We start from the raw sequence: 17,033 nt of genomic DNA on the forward strand, positions 1-17,033 counted from the left end.
ATATCCCTAGAGATAGTACCAAATCTAGAGTATGTCCAAATTTATGCGTAGGCTTTGAGACAGATTGAGACAGATTAAAAGAATCAATAATATGTAAAAATTCCTTCACCATAGGCTCTTTGGGACAGCAAATATGCAAATTAAAATCACCAAGTATTAAGATTTTCTCAAACCTTGGTACAATGGTAGTTAAAAACTCTGAAAACTCCTGAATAAACATTTTGTTGTATTTTGGAGGTCTGTATATGAGAGCACAAACAATCGGAACACAGCCATCTATTTTAACGATCTGCAGCTCAAAACTGGAGTAGTCCTGAACGGCCAGCGAGCGACATTTCATGATATTTTTGAATATAGTAGCGACTCCCCCACCCCTGCCAGAGAGACGGGGAGTGCTTAAAAAGTTAAAGTCTGTTGGAGAAACTTCCAATAGGCAGTCAGAGTCGCCAGCACTAAGCCAAGTTTCAGTTATGCACAAAATGTCCAGATCTCGTGTGGAAATAAAATCATTTAATAAAAATGTCTTGTTTGAAATAGATCTGGCGTTTATTAGCGCCATCCACAAACTTTCAACATTAAAAGGGTTTGAGAGAGTGGCAGAAGAGTGTGTCGGATTGGGAACGTACTCCAGTGCTTTAAGATTAAGGGCATTTATTCCACCGTTCCGAAATTTCACGGGCACAGTTCTAGAATGAAGCATTGTCTCCGAATAATCCGGTATGATATAACGAAGAAAAGAGGACCTTACTTCACAGGAGACCGGCCAGTGGCGCCTACTCGACAACAACTCACAGCCGACGCCCTCCACCGCTGACAGCTCCAGGTGCGAGGTCGAAGCTCCGGGTAAAGTTAATCTTCTACAGTAAGTCTCACTGAAACACCACCTCTCTTTCCCCGCTTTCTATATCGCTTCTTCCGATTTAGCAGGCAATCAGGTATACAACCGATGTTTACCGGTAGGCGGGTTTGAAAAGTAGGATCCGGTGGCCTCCGTCCATTTGAATCATAACCGCGTATCGTAACAAAGTTCCTGATGCTAAGCAGAAATTCGCGATCATACTTATGCAGTGATGAAACGCCGTTTAAAAGGAAGAAAAGCAGGATAAAAGAGCCGTAGACAAGAACAAGGCGACGGCATGCCGACAGAAACACAGGCGCCATCTTCCTTCCTTTCATGTGAATATGCTATGTGTTCTGTATTTTTGATTAAATAAATGCAGCCTTGGTGAGCAGGAGAAGCTTATTTTAAAACGTATAAGGATCTGACAGACCCCAAACTTTGACCGGTAGTGTGTGTTGAAACTTTTGTGTGTATTATATCATCTTTGCATCAAATATATGATATTTATATTTATCTAAAAATTATTTCTATTTTGTCTTTTTCTCTTTGTATGTTGTAAAATTGTTTTCTAGGTCTTTATTTGTCCACATTTTGTTCAATAATTGCTTTATCTGAATGTTATTTACATTGATTAAAGTAAATTTGATTGTAATTTTTGTTGTGTGATTTACTCAGTAATATATGGGGTCAGCTACATGTGGGGCCACATAAAGGCATAACAAAACTCAGCCTTACTAATCTTGAATACAAGGCCCATATCTGGGCCACATAAAAATGTATTACTTGGCTCAAGCGTGGTGGAGTTGTGGCACTACTTTGGTTTAGTTCTGGCTAAACAGATGCTAGTATGGGTAACTGCAGCCTGGAGAAATGGGCGTGGCACAAGGTAGGGGCGTGGCAAAAGGTTTTTCATTGGTCGAAATTTTTTCCGGTAGGGGCGTGGCAAAAGGTTTTTTATTGGTCAGGTTTTCTTTTCGGTCAAATGTTTTGGCCAATCAGCAATCACCAAACGCTTGCACAATGGCGTCGGTAAAGACGTGATGTTGACTGCTGTAAACAGACGTGTATTAAGATTTACGATTTAAACAGGTTGGTAATATGTTTAGGTGTCTGTTTTGTGTGAATATTTTGAGAGCCTTACACATGATACACACTCATCTGCAAAGTCACAAACCTCGCACAGTTTATAACGAACGTAAGTACTAGTTATTTTGCGGTATGCATTTTAATATAATTTTTTGGTTCATATGTGATGACGTGAACAGCTATCTCTCAGAAATCTGAAACATGCCAATGTGTACGTGCAAATTAGCCTTATATATAACATTCATGTTTATTTTACAACACTTGTCATTTATGAACATGCATTTAGAAATATAACAAATATGTTCACTTAGAGAAAAAAAAGTCCACTAAAATCATAGTATAAAATATAGGCTAGCTAGGAACATGCATGTACATATTTGTAATTCCAATAGTTGAAAACATAAGTGGACTTTTTTGCAACATTTCACAATATTTGTTGCATATATAACACATTTTATGCAAGTAAAATTCAAATATGAATTTGTATGTCAAGTAATTTCATATTTTTTATCTATGCATAAGGGATGTTACTTTTTTGTTAAATTTGAAACTTCTTATTTTAAACATGCTTTACTTTAAATGATGTTAATACATGACTTTTTTATGATGATTCTTGCAGATTTATAATTTATATTTTATATTTGTTTACTTGTTTATATATATTTTATAACATTACCCAGGACATTCCAATGTAGTGTTTCTCCAATAACTTTGAAGTCTTTGCTCATGGTAAGTTTTACAATGTACAATGACAACTGCATAATTTTAGAACTAAACATCTTTTACTTTTAGCCTTGTACATTGCTCCTGAGGTTGGGTTTGACTATTCTGAGGTGAGTCTTTGCTCAACACTTTGTTAGCCAGTATAAAAGAAGAATTTTATATCTTTTTAGTAATTGTCTTTTTATTTAAAACAGGCTATATGACTTGCATAAGGAGATTGTGGTGTGGGTTCTTGCTTGAAGACTCACGGTAAATAAAAAATCTTTTTATACAATTAAAGTGATGTCAGTTAGCACTTTGCAATTAATTTTTGTCTTCCCTCAAGGTCTCCTTAAGAACGAAAAAGACCCAGAAATGTATAGAGCTTATCTTGGGCATCTGTACTCAGTTCAATGCAAATATAGCAAGTTAACAAGTTGGTTATTTATATATATATATATATATATATATATATATATATATATATATATATATATATATATATATATATATATATATATATATACACACACATACACACACACACACTGGCCACTTTATTAAGTACACCTTACTACAAAAGTGTCAAGGTCATTTCTTGGAGGACCCTAATCTAACACATCTGATCCAAATAATCAAGGTGATCAAGACTCTTTTGAATGCCTCAATTATTTAGATTAGATTTGTTTGATTACAGTTGGAAAACTGTGCAGAGCTGCGGTACTCCAAGAATTGACTTTGACACCTATGTCTTACTAGAACGGGGTTGAACCCCATTTGCCTTCAGAACTGCCATAATTCTTCGTGGCATAGATTCAACAAGGTACTGGAAAATTTCTTAGAGATTTTGGTCCATATATACATGATAGCTTCACGCAAGTTTCTGCAGAATCTCCTGTTCCACCACATCCCAAAGGTGCTCTATTGCATCGAGATCTGACTATATCATATCTGATCAAATCACCCCAATTTATCCTCCTTACACTGGCTGCCTGTTAAGTTTCGTATTGAATTTAAAATATTACTTCTCACCTATAAAGCTCTAAATAATCTAGCTCCTGTTTATCTAACCAACCTTCTGTCTCGCTACAATCCAGCTCGCTCTTTAAGATCTCTTTAAGATCTCAAAACTCCGGGCTTTTGGTAGTACCTAGAATAGCAAAGTCGAGTAAAGGAGATAGAGCCTTCTCCTTTATAGCTCCTAAACTCTGGAATAGCCTTCCTGATAATGTCCGAGGCTCAGACACACTCTCAGTTCAAAACTAGATTAAAGACCTATCTGTTTAGTAAAGCATACACTTCATGCATCACCTAGCGGGTTTCCACACAAGTTTCTACATCTTGTTTATATACACTATGAACAGCAGCTACGCTAATTATTCTCTTTATTCTCCATTTCCACCTGGGGATACTCATCCCGAGGTCCTCAGATTATGCGGAGTCACTGATTGGACCCAAGACCAGCGACGAGATGATCCCAAGGTGTCCATATACGGGACCAGGCCGTATCCTGAGCTGCTGCTGCGCTGTTGGTCATGGGGTGTGGAGAGCATGAGACTGATTCCAGTGACGCTCCAGGGACAGACGAGTCTTCGCTGAGGCCATCTTCCAGCCCACTGCTGAGACTGCAGCTCTGCACAAGACTTTTGGCTAGCGAAGAAATTAAAATGGTCGTGCCGAACTGAGTCTGGTTCTCTCAAGGTTTTTTCTTCACCCTCCTATCTGTAAAGTTTTTTTCCCCTCTCCGCTGTCATCACTGGCTTGCATGGTTCAGGATCTGAAAAGCTACTCATCAATGAATTTGCTCTTCAGTGTTTGGACTCTCAGCAATGATTTCAAACCACACTGAACTGAGCTAAACTGAACTGAACTTAAACACTAAAATCTGAACTAGCCTGATCCAGTTACTATGACCATTTATGTGAAGCTGCTTTGACACAATCTACATTGTAAAAGCGCTGTACAAATAAAGCTGAATTGAATTGAATATATATATATATATATATAACTGTATGTGAGCATTATGATATTTAAAATGTCTCAAACACTGCTTTTCAATTTACAACTACCAATGTAGCAGAAATCACTTTTTAAACTAAATTTTTTCCACTAGATGGCAGCACAATACCATTTATTGTGGATTGCTGCACTTGTAGGCTTGTTTTTTATTCTTAGAGTTTAAAGACACTGAAATTGCTGTGCAATCAAATTTACTACTTATTTAATCAAACTTACAACCTAATTAATTTACACATTATACTTTCCCAGTTATGGAATTACATTCCATCATAGTTGTGCTTTAGTGTCGTCCTAAATGATGGGACTTAAATAGCACAAGTGTCATAAAGGCTCTTAAATGCTTAAAACCTGACAATCAGCTTGTGTTTGTAATTATCAAATATATGTGTATGTGTATATACATACATATACATACACATTTCATTTTATATTTACAAAATATGTATACATGCATTTCCCTTCAGCTATGGATCCAAGAGGAGGTCTTAGTGATGTATGTTTAAATTTATTTAATTTTTTTCAATTTATTTTATAGTTTTTTTTTTTTAGTTTTCATTTTTACATTCGTCATTTATTATTTTGTGTGTGTGTGTGTGTGTGTGTGTATTTCGTCTTTAATTCAGCTACCATCAAACCTGTTCTGAAAGGTTATTTTAGATGTTTATGATGAAGGGGATGGAGCATTCTTCACACTGTTACTTGGTCAAATATATAGTAGAGTTCAAGCTCTCCAGATGTGAATCCTGTGGTTGGCTCTACAAAAACACCATTGGATACTGTGGCAATGGGAGGAAAAGGGATGTACAGAGCATTCAGACAAGAGTTTAATGGCTTCTGCTCTATGCACTGCTACTACACGATGAATGGATGGATTTGTACTTAATGGATTGTCGTGAACTGACGGATGTATGAATTTTTAGTCAGTGGAAGGCATGTTTTTTAAGAGATTGTTTTATTTGTTTTTTGATAATTAAACTGAAATGTTTAATGAACTTGTGTCTGTGTTCTAATTAAACTAATTAATATCACTTAACATAAGTTTATTAATGAGTTAATTTTGTTATAAATCTGTGATATTTGAACAAAATATTTTTACCCGACATAAAAAAAAAATTTCAAAATCTTTTTAATTTAAATTATTTTAGGCAATAATTTCAGTGACACAGTTAGGAAACAACTAAGTCACAATTTAAAATAGTTTAAATAAAATGCTTTTCTAAGTAGTGCATTTATAATAGCCAGTAAAAAGAACCAAAACCTATCATTTGTCTAATGATATTTAAGCATTTGTATCCTTAAGAATGCTGATTTACCCATTATTTTAATGAAACTTGTGATTACATTTAATTCATTCTTTATTCTTAACGCCAGTAGCATAAAGTAGAATGATCCACCCTTAAGCTAAACAAGCAGCTTAAGTAATATGTTATTCTAATTGGCCAACGCATTTGACCGGAAACAAAACCTTTGACCAATGAAAAACCTTTTGCCACGCCCCTACCGGAAAAAACGTTCGACCAATGAAAAACCTTTTGCCACGCCCCTACCTTTTACCACGCCCATTTCTCCAGGCTGCAGTTACCCCCTACTCGATTTTTTAATTAGAGTGATTTCGGAAAATTACATCTGGAACCAGTTCCGCTGAGAAGGGACAAAGGAAGAGGTGCGGGCGACAGCCATAGACATATACAATAGATCGCCTCGTTGTCCGCTTCGGTCCGTTGCTACGTCAACGCGGCCGCCATCAGATGCAACTGAACGGAGGAGCTGCTGTTTTCTCGGCTACAGTAACGGCACACTTACATTTATTAACTGATTTTATGATGTGAAAAACTCCACTTAGAAGTATGAAGGCTCGAAGGTGTAATGTGTAATGTATATTTTATTGTATAAAGAGACATGTATTATCAATAAATGTATCTCCTATCACAAGTAACTTATCTGGAATATGCTGTTGTGGTGGCCATTTATGGTTCGAGCCTCGGCGGGATCAGTTGGCGTTTCTGTGTGGAGTTTGCATGTTCTCCCCCCCGTTTCCTCCAGGTGCTTCGGTTTACCCCACTGTCAAAAACATGTGGTTTAACGTTAGGTGAATTTGGTCTAGGCTAAAGTTGTCCGTAGTGTATGAGAGTGAATGTGTATGGATGTTTGCTGAATAAACTGACCAGATTAATAAAGGGACTAAACTGAAAAAAAGAAAAAAGAAAAAACATTTTTGTGTAAGCAAGTATTTTACAGTACATTAGAAATACTCAAGAATGTCAGTGTTGTCAGACTATCATATTTGATTTACCAAAGTCACACAAATGAAAATTTCACATTTGTCACATCCATAACAAAGAGATGTCACATTCATAATGACACTTTTCCCCATAAATGCAAAAATATTAAATAAAATAAATACAATCATTTTTGTGTCACATCCATAACGCTGGAATCTCTCATTCACACACACACACATATATATATATATATATATATATATATATATATATATATATATATATATATATATATATATATATATATATACATACAGTTGAAGTCAGAACTATTAGCTCCCCTCAATTATTAGAGCCCCTGTTTATTTTTTCCCCAATTGCTGTTTAACGTAGAGAAGATTTTTTCAACACATTTCTAAACATAATAGTTTTAATAACTCATTTCTAACTGATTTAATTTATCTTTGCCATGATGAGAGTAAATAATATTTGACTATATATTCTTCTTTAGAGCTTGAAGTGACATTTAAAGGCTTAACTAGGGTAATTTGCTTAAAAAAAGTTTAAATTAAACTTGTTTAAAAAAGAGTGAAAATAAACAGTAATGTTAATAAGAATACTGTATATTAACTACAACCATTTTATTTTATGATAAAATGTAAGATATATATTAAGTTTAGTAAGCTGACATTATACTTTTTAGATTCAAAAAGCTTTTACAGCTCGCTCATATCTATTGATTGTTAACAACAACATGTTACAATCACTAAAACAGGGTGTGAAAAATCATTCTTAACTCTGAAATGTAATTCCCAGAAACAACAATCTAAAGAGAGCCCCAATAAGCAAGCAACTAAGATATTTTACTCAATCTTGGTTAAAGATATAACAGCCATACGTGGAGGATAGTAGCATCTGTGTGCAAGTCGAATATAAACTAAGGATAGCTGATGTTGTGCTGCATCTTCTCTAAAAGTAACTGTGCAGTTACAAATACAGTGAAAATCTGTTTTCTAATTATACACACATGAACACAATAGTGCATCGAATGACTTTACGTTTTTGTGAGCTAAACTAGGTTTTGTGAACTAAGCATTGTATCAGTTGATATAATATGGTTATTTTCTGTAAATTAAAACAGTCCTATAAAACTTCCGTATTTTTACAGAAAATTCCTGACAACCACTGCCGGTATTTTTCAGTAAATTTAAACGGATTTTTTTTAAGCAGTGTAAATAAATTAAAGCTAAATTATAAATGTTGTGTTGATTGAACTAAACAACATTACCTTCACTCAAATAAATATTCTTTCTTTAAAGTAACTTAACTCGGTTAGGTGGAACCTGTTGACATAAAAAAGTTAATTAAAGCCAACATATAATTTTTTGAGTGTAAAACACAAATTACAGCCAAAACCAAAAATGAAATCAACTGAAAACAAAACTCTAAATAAAATAATAATTATCAAAATAATTAAACAATAAAAATGTTCTTTCTGAAGATCTCAGCAGAGATCAATAAACAACACTAACATCTTATTACAGAGCTCTGATTTTATTTCTGTCATGTGGACAAAAGGTCTTCATGAAATTTCTGTTGTTCATTTAAAGTCACCATGTTGGAGGACAGAGTCTGCTTTCGTTGGGCTCTTCAGCTGCATATTTTACCATTAATTTTTATTGGTTGCTATAATTAAAAGTGTTCATAATATTAGCTTTATAGTATGAAAAGCCAAAAAAATATATATAAGAATCTGTCTGATGAGATTAACCATGATATTAAAAACCTCCTTCTGCTGCTTGTTTATTTGTTGAAACTTCTTATTAGCTTGGTGTAAGTAATGATCTATATATGTAAATGAATCAACTAGAGCATCAGCCCTAAATACACTATTCACAATGAGAAAGTTTGATCTATGGTAGGCCTTAAAAACACACAGACATCAACAATTAGTGTTTGAATCTCAACAATGGTGACAAACCAAAGATAAAAATCTGATAAAAAAACAACTATACAAAACACTGTACTGAAATATTACACCCCAAAAACAACATAGACTAAAGGCAGAGAAAGAAAATGTAAGAACTTTAAGCAGCATAATTTATTCATGCTGCAATGCATGCTGGGAGTTTTGTACATTTTTTAGCAACCATGGTTGAGGTTCATATCCAGATTCTTGATGTCTGCGTGTCTTAAAGAGTTGCTGGAGTTCTCAAGATTTTAAGCATGACACTAATGATCAATTTTTATATTTATTACCTTTATTGTAATTGTGAATCTTCTATGAAAAACCTGCAGTATTGTCCCAAACGGCATTGATATAAATTCACAGTTCTTTTTTTATATGCTTTATAATTTAACTTACAAAAGACCAGATATTATATTTGCTACAGTTTAGTAAACCTCTTATTGTCTTTCTTGTTTTAACTGATGAGATTTAGACACAATTATAACAGCCAGAGAAGCAAGAAGTTAGGATCAAGAGCCCAACTAAAGCAGCCTCTGATCTCCATGATGGTGAGGTCAAATAAAAAAAAAATTTCAAAAAGTATATAAACCTCTGTTAATTATCAAATATTCCTGCAGATATGACAGAAATGTGTTCAAACTGTAATCAGTGAAGCTGCTAATGTTGTAATTTAATGGAGCTGTTTAATCCTGTTTTAATTCAGTTGGTTTGGTGTGAGAAGGTGTCTGTATGTGTTTAGGTCTTGTTCTTTCCTTCAGTGATTGAGCTTGTCTACACCAGCTGTTCATCAGTGTCTGAATTCACTCATTGTGGTCATTCACTCTGTCTAGTGGACTAAACTTATCGACTAATTTAGAGACTAGTGAATGAGGGTGTACACTCAAAAAAATGGATCATGGCTTTAGTTGGTCCAAAGAATGTAACTGTTCAAATTAAACAATTCACTTATGTTTGTCTATTAAAACCAAAAGAGTTGTGTTGGAAAAAATAGAAAAAGTATTTTTTTCAAATTTAAAGAGTAAGGGAAAGCTGCAGGCCCGGAGACCCAACTGCACGCTCAGACCTGCGCGCACAGACTTGCACTTCCAGACCAGACAGTGCCCTCTGCTGTTGGGTTGGGTGAAGCAGCAGGTACGGAGACCCAACTGCACACTCAGACCAGCACTTTCTAGCAAGTAGCAACATCAGAAACGCCAGTAAGGTTATTGATTATTAAAGCGATTCCTGAAAATTACCAAGTTTTATGGCATAAATTAATGTGGTGTAAAATATTACACTAACAAACAATTATTTCAGTGTTTGATTTGATCAAAATTAGTGTCAAAAGAGCATTATTTTATAATATTTACAGCTTGGACTTATTTTATGTATTATTGGGACAATTTTCTAACAATGTTTTCTGGCAAAATAAAAAAAAAACTTTAAAGTAAAAATGTTAAAATAAAATGTAGGCTATAGCACAATTATTAATTGTAACGTTTTTAAGTGCTGTATAGGTCTACTGTTCATATTACTGTATTATCTATCTGAAAGTGCTACGAAAGACAATAACAGTAACACAATAACAGTTTATCAATTATTTATAAGTTCTGTAATGATTACAAACACGTTTTTTGGAAATCAAAATATCAGTTAATCTGCATAGAATTTACAATATGAGCTCTCTTAGGTGAAATCAAAAATAATTTGATTGTGGTGTGTATTTTTTCCCAAATTTATATTACATTTAAAAAGTGGGTCTCTGCCAACACTAATACAATGTGCCAAAGACTGCAGATATTTCCAGTTTTTAAAAATCTCCCCAATAGGAATGTAAAGCATTTTATTACACTAACAAACAATTATTTCAGTGTTTGATTTGATCAAAATTAGTGTCAAAAGAGCATTATTTTATAATATTTACAGCTTGGACTTATTTTATGTATTATTGGGACAATTTTCTAACAATGTTTTCTGGCAAAATAAAAAAAAACTTTAAAGTAAAAATGTTAAAATAAAATGTAGGCTATAGCACAATTATTAATTGTAACGTATTTAAGTGCTGTATAGGTCTACTGTTCATATTACTGTATTATCTATCTGAAAGTGCTATGAAAGACAATAACAGTAACACAATAACAGTTTATCAATTATTTATAAGTTCTGTAATGATTACAAACACGTTTTTTGGAAATCAAAATATCAGTTAATCTGCATAGAATTTACAATATGAGCTCTCTTAGGTGAAATCAAAAATAATTTGATTGTGGTGTGTATTTTTTCCCAAATTTATATTACATTTAAAAAGTGGGTCTCTGCCAACACTAATACAATGTGCCAAAGACTGCAGATATTTCCAGTTTTTAAAAATCTCCCCAATAGGAATGTAAAGCATTTATGTTATTTGCGTAAAAAATAATTTTTACTCCAATTATTATTTTTCACAATTTTTCTATGCATTGTTTACAACTTGACTTGTAGGACCTCATGAAAAAATACACAAAAATAAAGTTTGTTGTGAGACAATTACTTAGAGTACTATAATTGTATGTGAAGAAATTTATTGTATATGAAGATAATATTCATTAACTCAACTCAATATGAAACAGTGATAAATCCTCAATAATGAAAAACAACAACAAATGTCTGAAAATATTGAAGTAACAGAACAATATCTATTTACAAATACAATTAATAAAAATACAACAGAATTAATGCATTTGAATCAAAAATCTAGTATGTTTAATATTTCATATAATAATCTATTCAATCATAGCCTAATATTTTATAGTAGAAAAATAGTTTCAATTACAATTTAGAAGCAGCTGAAATCAGGTTAGTCGATCTTTTAAACAGCAGGTGGCACTGTGAAGGTCTGGAAGTGCAGGTCTAGCTGTCTGAGCGAGCAGGTCTGAGCGTGCAGTTGGGTCTACGGGCCTGCAGCTTCATACTATTGAATTTAAACACTTCACTTAATTAAGATGAATAAAAGGGAGTTGTGTTGCTTTTGCAGTACCGCATTTTGGTCAATAGGTTAGTTGTTGTTTTAAAACAACAAAGAAAGGAAGATTCAAACCACAACAATCATTCTCATTTTATGGGAATCAAAACAGGAAGATTACAGTAAAAATTTAGAAAAATGCTGTGCACTATGTTCAATGCACTGAAAAAAATATGGGTGATTTTAACAGTACAAGTCTGTACAGTCCACAGTGAAAATCTGTTCTATAATTAGCAGCTCATTTCTGTACAAAATACGCAAAATAACTGTAACAGATCAAATCTTTGTTTTCCAGAATGGAATCAGAGTGTCTGAAATCTCACTAAAATGGTTATTCATGGAAAAATAGGAAGGAAGAGGGGATTATTACCAGACTGAGACTGGGGCATACCAGACTAAATGATTCACTGTTTTTAATTGGTGTACATGAGAATGGATGTGTGAATCTTGTGATGTCAAAGAAACAATCCAGCATGTAATATATGAATGTTTAAAATACAGAGAAGAAAGAAAGGAACTCATTGAATATCTTAAGGAGAAAGAAAAGGAAGCTAAAGATATAGGATACCTACTGGGGTATGAGTTTAATTATGACCATATAGGATATAGGATTCTAATAATTTTTTTTTATATAATACAGGATTGGATAAAAGGATATAGTCAAATATAACCAACAGTAATGTAACTAATAACAATATAACTAAAATATAACTCATGTAAGTAAATAAAATTGGTGATATGGTACAATTCTGGGCAGGCACGTGCACACATAGGGCTCAACCTGTGCAGTGCACATGCCCTTTTTAGTCTTGGATAGAAAGTACCCTTCCAAAAGTAGCGTCAACCGGTACCTGGATTCTGAGGTCTGTGGGATTGGGGCAGAGCAATAACAGAATCTGGTTGCACAACTGGCACAGTAGGTGGCGATATGTACAAAGAATACAAGTCGCCAAAAAACTAAGAAGAGGAAGACAGTGTCCACACGTAGGAGTTCTCGCGAGATAGTTGGTTTAACGATTTGAATTGAAATCTCGCGATGAGTGTTGTGTTTATGGAACAGTTAGCCCGCGCTGCAGGATTCTGCGTCCGCTTATTTTTGGTTTTGCTACGACTGATAACTTGAGTGTATTATAATGGTTTAGTTTAAATTTTGTTCTGCTGTGGAGCCCGGTTATTTTAGTGAAATATTTGTTAGTGTTTGTCTAAATTTGACGTGTCTGAGTTATTACTTTGTTCTCATTGTTCGTGCTAGCAATAGACACTCAGGCCGTATTCAGACAGTTCACGTTTTATTATTTGTATAATCAAAGTCCTTGAAGTAAGTGGTTCAGCATGGGCTACTTAAAGTTGATAGAAATCGAAAACTTTAAGTCTTACAAAGGTAGACAGATAATCGGGCCTTTCCACAAGTTTACTGCCATTATTGGGCCGAACGGATCGGGTAAGTGTCCTTTCATATAATTTTAACCTCACACCTTTAAATAAACACCGAAGTTTAAGTATAAGTACGCTCTAAAACATTTTTAAAAGTACCTGCGCATTCAGTAATGCTCACTATAAAACTTTAAAATAAAGGTCAGTTGAGTGAATACTTTGGGCTTTATTTGCATTGGTGCTTGAAGTGGATGTGTATGTGTGTGTGTGCGCGCGCCCGCCCGCGTGTTTAAGTGTCAGATAATATGATCCACCAATCAATTAATTTTTTTAATTTAGCATAAGGAAATGGATAAACAACTTCAAAATTCATTATACACATGTAGGCGGTGCTGAAACGCCAACTTTTCTTTGATTGGTTAACCAAATCTGAGCTCATGACGTAGCCCTCAAAATAAGAGCCCTCTGTGGACCAGCACCCAGGCTTTTAACTATTATTTAATTATATATATATATATATATATATATATATATATATATATATATATATATATATATATATATATATATAAAAACTAAGTTTAAATATTCTGTCATTTGATCAGTTAGCAGGCTTACATTCATTGCGTATGCATGAATTCAATAAAAATGTAAATTTGCAGTATTTCTAGACATTTGTCAATAAAATAAGGTCAGTTCGCTGCCAAACGTCCTGCTGCTGTGCACCTGATGCTGAGAAATGATAGCCATTTCCGAGCAGCACCTAGTTTGCATGATTATTTCTGAGCAAGGCCTATGTATTAATAATGATGTTAATAATAATAATAATAATAATAATAAATGCCTAGAGCTACCAAACATCTTGCTGTTGTGCACCTGATGCTGAGCAAATATAGCCATTTGCAAGCAGCATCGGGTTTGCATGATTGTTTCCTTGCTACTGTAGACCTAAATGATAATAATAATAATAAAAATTAATATTGTTCACTTACTGTTTTTTTTATAGTTTAGTTTTTTTAATAGTTTTAGCAGGACCAGTATAAAAACACATTGTGCTCAGTTGCTACAACAAAGGGTACTATTTTTTTCCTCCTGTTGGCTGTGCACGAGCAACATCTCAGGTAGCCTACTCATTTAAGAGCTGAACTAAACTTAAGTTTAAGGGCAATACAATACGGTCAGCCGCAATGCCTATTTCACATGCGTTTTCTCACACAACAAGACTTTCGAGACTTTCTAAAACACTGGATTAATAAACACATTTTCAAAGGAACTAATTAAACACATACTTATAATTCATAATTAATAATGTGTTGTAGTTCACACTAACAGATAAGCTTGCTGTCTGTGCGTTGCGCTAATAGTGAACTTGACATTTGCTCTTTTTGACAAAATAATGTTATACAGCGGGTCCAGTTCCATATTGCACATATAAATATTGCATACAGGCTATTCGGTGCTGCCAACTGTTTGCATTTTATTTTATGCATTTACTAATTCTGAATTAAGTTCTCTTTAACCTAATTCTGTTTAAATTGTAGAAAATCTTAAAAATTACGACTTTAACCAAGCCCTTTTCATCTGGAGAATTACAGTTATTTATAGCTTAGTCCTTATTAATGGTCAGTTTATAAAATACATCATTTACATATCTACTGAAGAATAAGACAAATGTGCAATAACTATAATATTTTTATACTTTACAGCTTAACAGTGCTTGCGTCAAAGATTTAGTCATTGATGTAAGCCTGCTAACTGATCAAATGACAGAATATCTAAACTTAGTTTATTTATAATTAAATAATAATAATAATAATAATTAAAAGCCTGGGTGCTGGTCCACAGAGGGCTCTTATTTTAAGGGCTACGTCACAAGCTCAGATTTGGTTGACCAATAAAAGGAAAGTTGGCGTTTCAGCACCGCCTACATGCGTATAATGAATTTTGAAGTTGTTTATCCATTTTCCTACCCTAAATTAAAAAAATGAAAATGTAGCCAAAATCTTGTTTTTTCGTTTCTTGGAAAATGGAAAAACGGACGTTTTCTTCATTTTCCTTTTTTTGTTTGAAAAAGGATATGGATTGGACGGAAGATACCCTGATTACTTTATCACAGGCTGGATATGTTTTTATTGCCTGTAAAACTATAGCCCCTGCACTGTTATCATGGTCCATAGAGAGGCAACACATCTTAGCCTGAGGGATTAATATGTTTTGGAGGTTTTTAATAAATTTTTAATGTTTGTCAATCATACTAAAATAATTTGTGACAGAAGTTTACTTAAAAGGGAAAGTTTTTTTTTGTCTTTAATTACTAGCACTCCCGTCATTCCTACTACTTTCAGAACATAAATTTAGATATTTTACAAAATAAAAATGCAATGAAATTATTGAAATTGTGAAATTAAAGCAATAGTGCAGAGATCTGGTCCCCGCATCAGGTCAGGGTGTGCCAGTAGCCTTTAAAACGTGCACGCTGAGATGAACTAAACTGACACAAGAAAGAACTAGACATTCATATTTTGGGTAACTAATTCTTTAAATGCAACTCTCTTAATCTCTAAAGGTAAAAAAAAAAAAAACGCAAAAGAAATTTGTCGTTAAATACATTTTAGCAGAGACGCAACTGCCTGTCATTTTCACATTCGTTTTACACTCTCAGAAAAAAAGGTACAAAATTGTACCATCACCAGGGTAAAATTGCTCCATCACTTGGCTGGTACCCTAAAGGTTACTATTTTGTACCTCTATTTAGAGGTACAAAATTGTACCTTCTACATTTGTACCATTTTAGGGACAATTTTGTACCACGAAGGAACAAAATTGTAGACACTGAAGGTACAAAAACGTACCTTATTAAATTATATAGCATTTTCAGGGAACTGAACCAGGCATTTTGATCTTTTTGGTGACTGCATGCACAAATAAATAAATAAAATATTTTGGTTCACAGATGTCCATTTTTATTTAGAAATGTGAACTGTTTATTTCTTAACTGAAAGTGTTAAGAAATAATTTTACACAGCAAGTAAAAAGCAGGAATGTAAAACAGTAAAAAGAACAATTTAGATAACAAATAAAAAATATTTCACTTGCTTTACAGTAAATCATCTACACTACTAATACAAAGACCACAATAATAATGTTTAAGATTTAAAAACACATTACACAGGCTACATCAAGTACTGCACTTTATAAAGTCCAACATATTTGTCTTTAGCCAGAATACTCAGTCATAATAAATCATTTCATCAACATTTTTTCTGTATTTTAAAAGGAAGGTAGAGTTTCTCTATAAATTGCTTCAATAGTGCAGAAAACCGAAAACATCAGTAGCCTCTTACTCAACATCAGTAGATTCTTCCTCTGCTTCCTCAAGTGGAGTTGTAATTTGTTGTAACACAATATGTTTATGCTTTTGGTAAACATGACATGTAAGGCACTCATAACTGGAATATGTTCTTTGATAGTAATTAGGACCCCAAGTAATTAAAAAAATTGCTTCATGTATGAATGACAGCAGTGTGCTAAATTAACTTGATGATTGTGATTATTATCCAAGAGCATACAGCAAAAACAAAAAACAAGGTTGATCACTCTGGTAACTGGAGTACGTCAAGGTTTGTCACCATCCATAGTTCATTCAAAACATTCCACTGCAAAAACATTAAGGTGTGCATCAAATGAGATGGATATGTCAAAAATGTATATTCGTCCACACCATTAGCTAAGCCAATCGCAATCCCATCAATTCTGAACACTTCCATGACTCGTCTTGCTAACACAGTTGTCCAGTCGGTGGTGTCCTCCTGTACTTGAACTGTTGGAGGTAGTAAAGAT

General features: G+C 33.7%; 1 protein-coding gene and 2 long non-coding RNA genes across 4 annotated transcripts in view; 2 read left to right on the top strand and 1 right to left on the bottom strand.

Annotated features, from left to right (window-relative positions):
- The first annotated feature begins 1,848 nt into the window (after positions 1–1,848).
- On the top strand, positions 1,849–2,970 carry LOC141380588 (uncharacterized). Of its 2 annotated transcripts, none has more exons than XR_015523341.1 (3): positions 1,849–2,036; positions 2,720–2,760; positions 2,845–2,970. It is a non-coding gene; the product is annotated as an uncharacterized LOC141380588 (long non-coding RNA). The 2 variants fall into 2 exon arrangements; XR_015523340.1 differs by having other exon boundaries at positions 1,849–1,930.
- A 9,866-nt stretch (positions 2,971–12,836) lies between these two features.
- Positions 12,837–16,765, bottom strand: LOC147831244 (uncharacterized). The gene is made up of 2 exons (XR_015523357.1): positions 15,037–16,765; positions 12,837–13,622 (listed from the first exon to the last, which is right to left on the bottom strand). It is a non-coding gene; the product is annotated as an uncharacterized LOC147831244 (long non-coding RNA).
- Positions 12,862–17,033, top strand: part of smc1al (structural maintenance of chromosomes 1A, like) — a 57,477-nt gene continuing 53,305 nt past the window's right edge. The window contains 1 exon segment of the mRNA NM_212810.2: positions 12,862–13,260. Coding sequence (NP_997975.2) covers positions 13,152–13,260 — 109 coding nt within the window. The 5' untranslated portion in view covers positions 12,862–13,151.

Source organism: Danio rerio, chromosome 23 (genome assembly GCF_052040795.2).
Source record: "Danio rerio strain M-AB ecotype USA chromosome 23, GRCz13ab, whole genome shotgun sequence".
In the NCBI taxonomy this organism is placed as follows: Eukaryota; Metazoa; Chordata; class Actinopteri; order Cypriniformes; family Danionidae; genus Danio; species Danio rerio.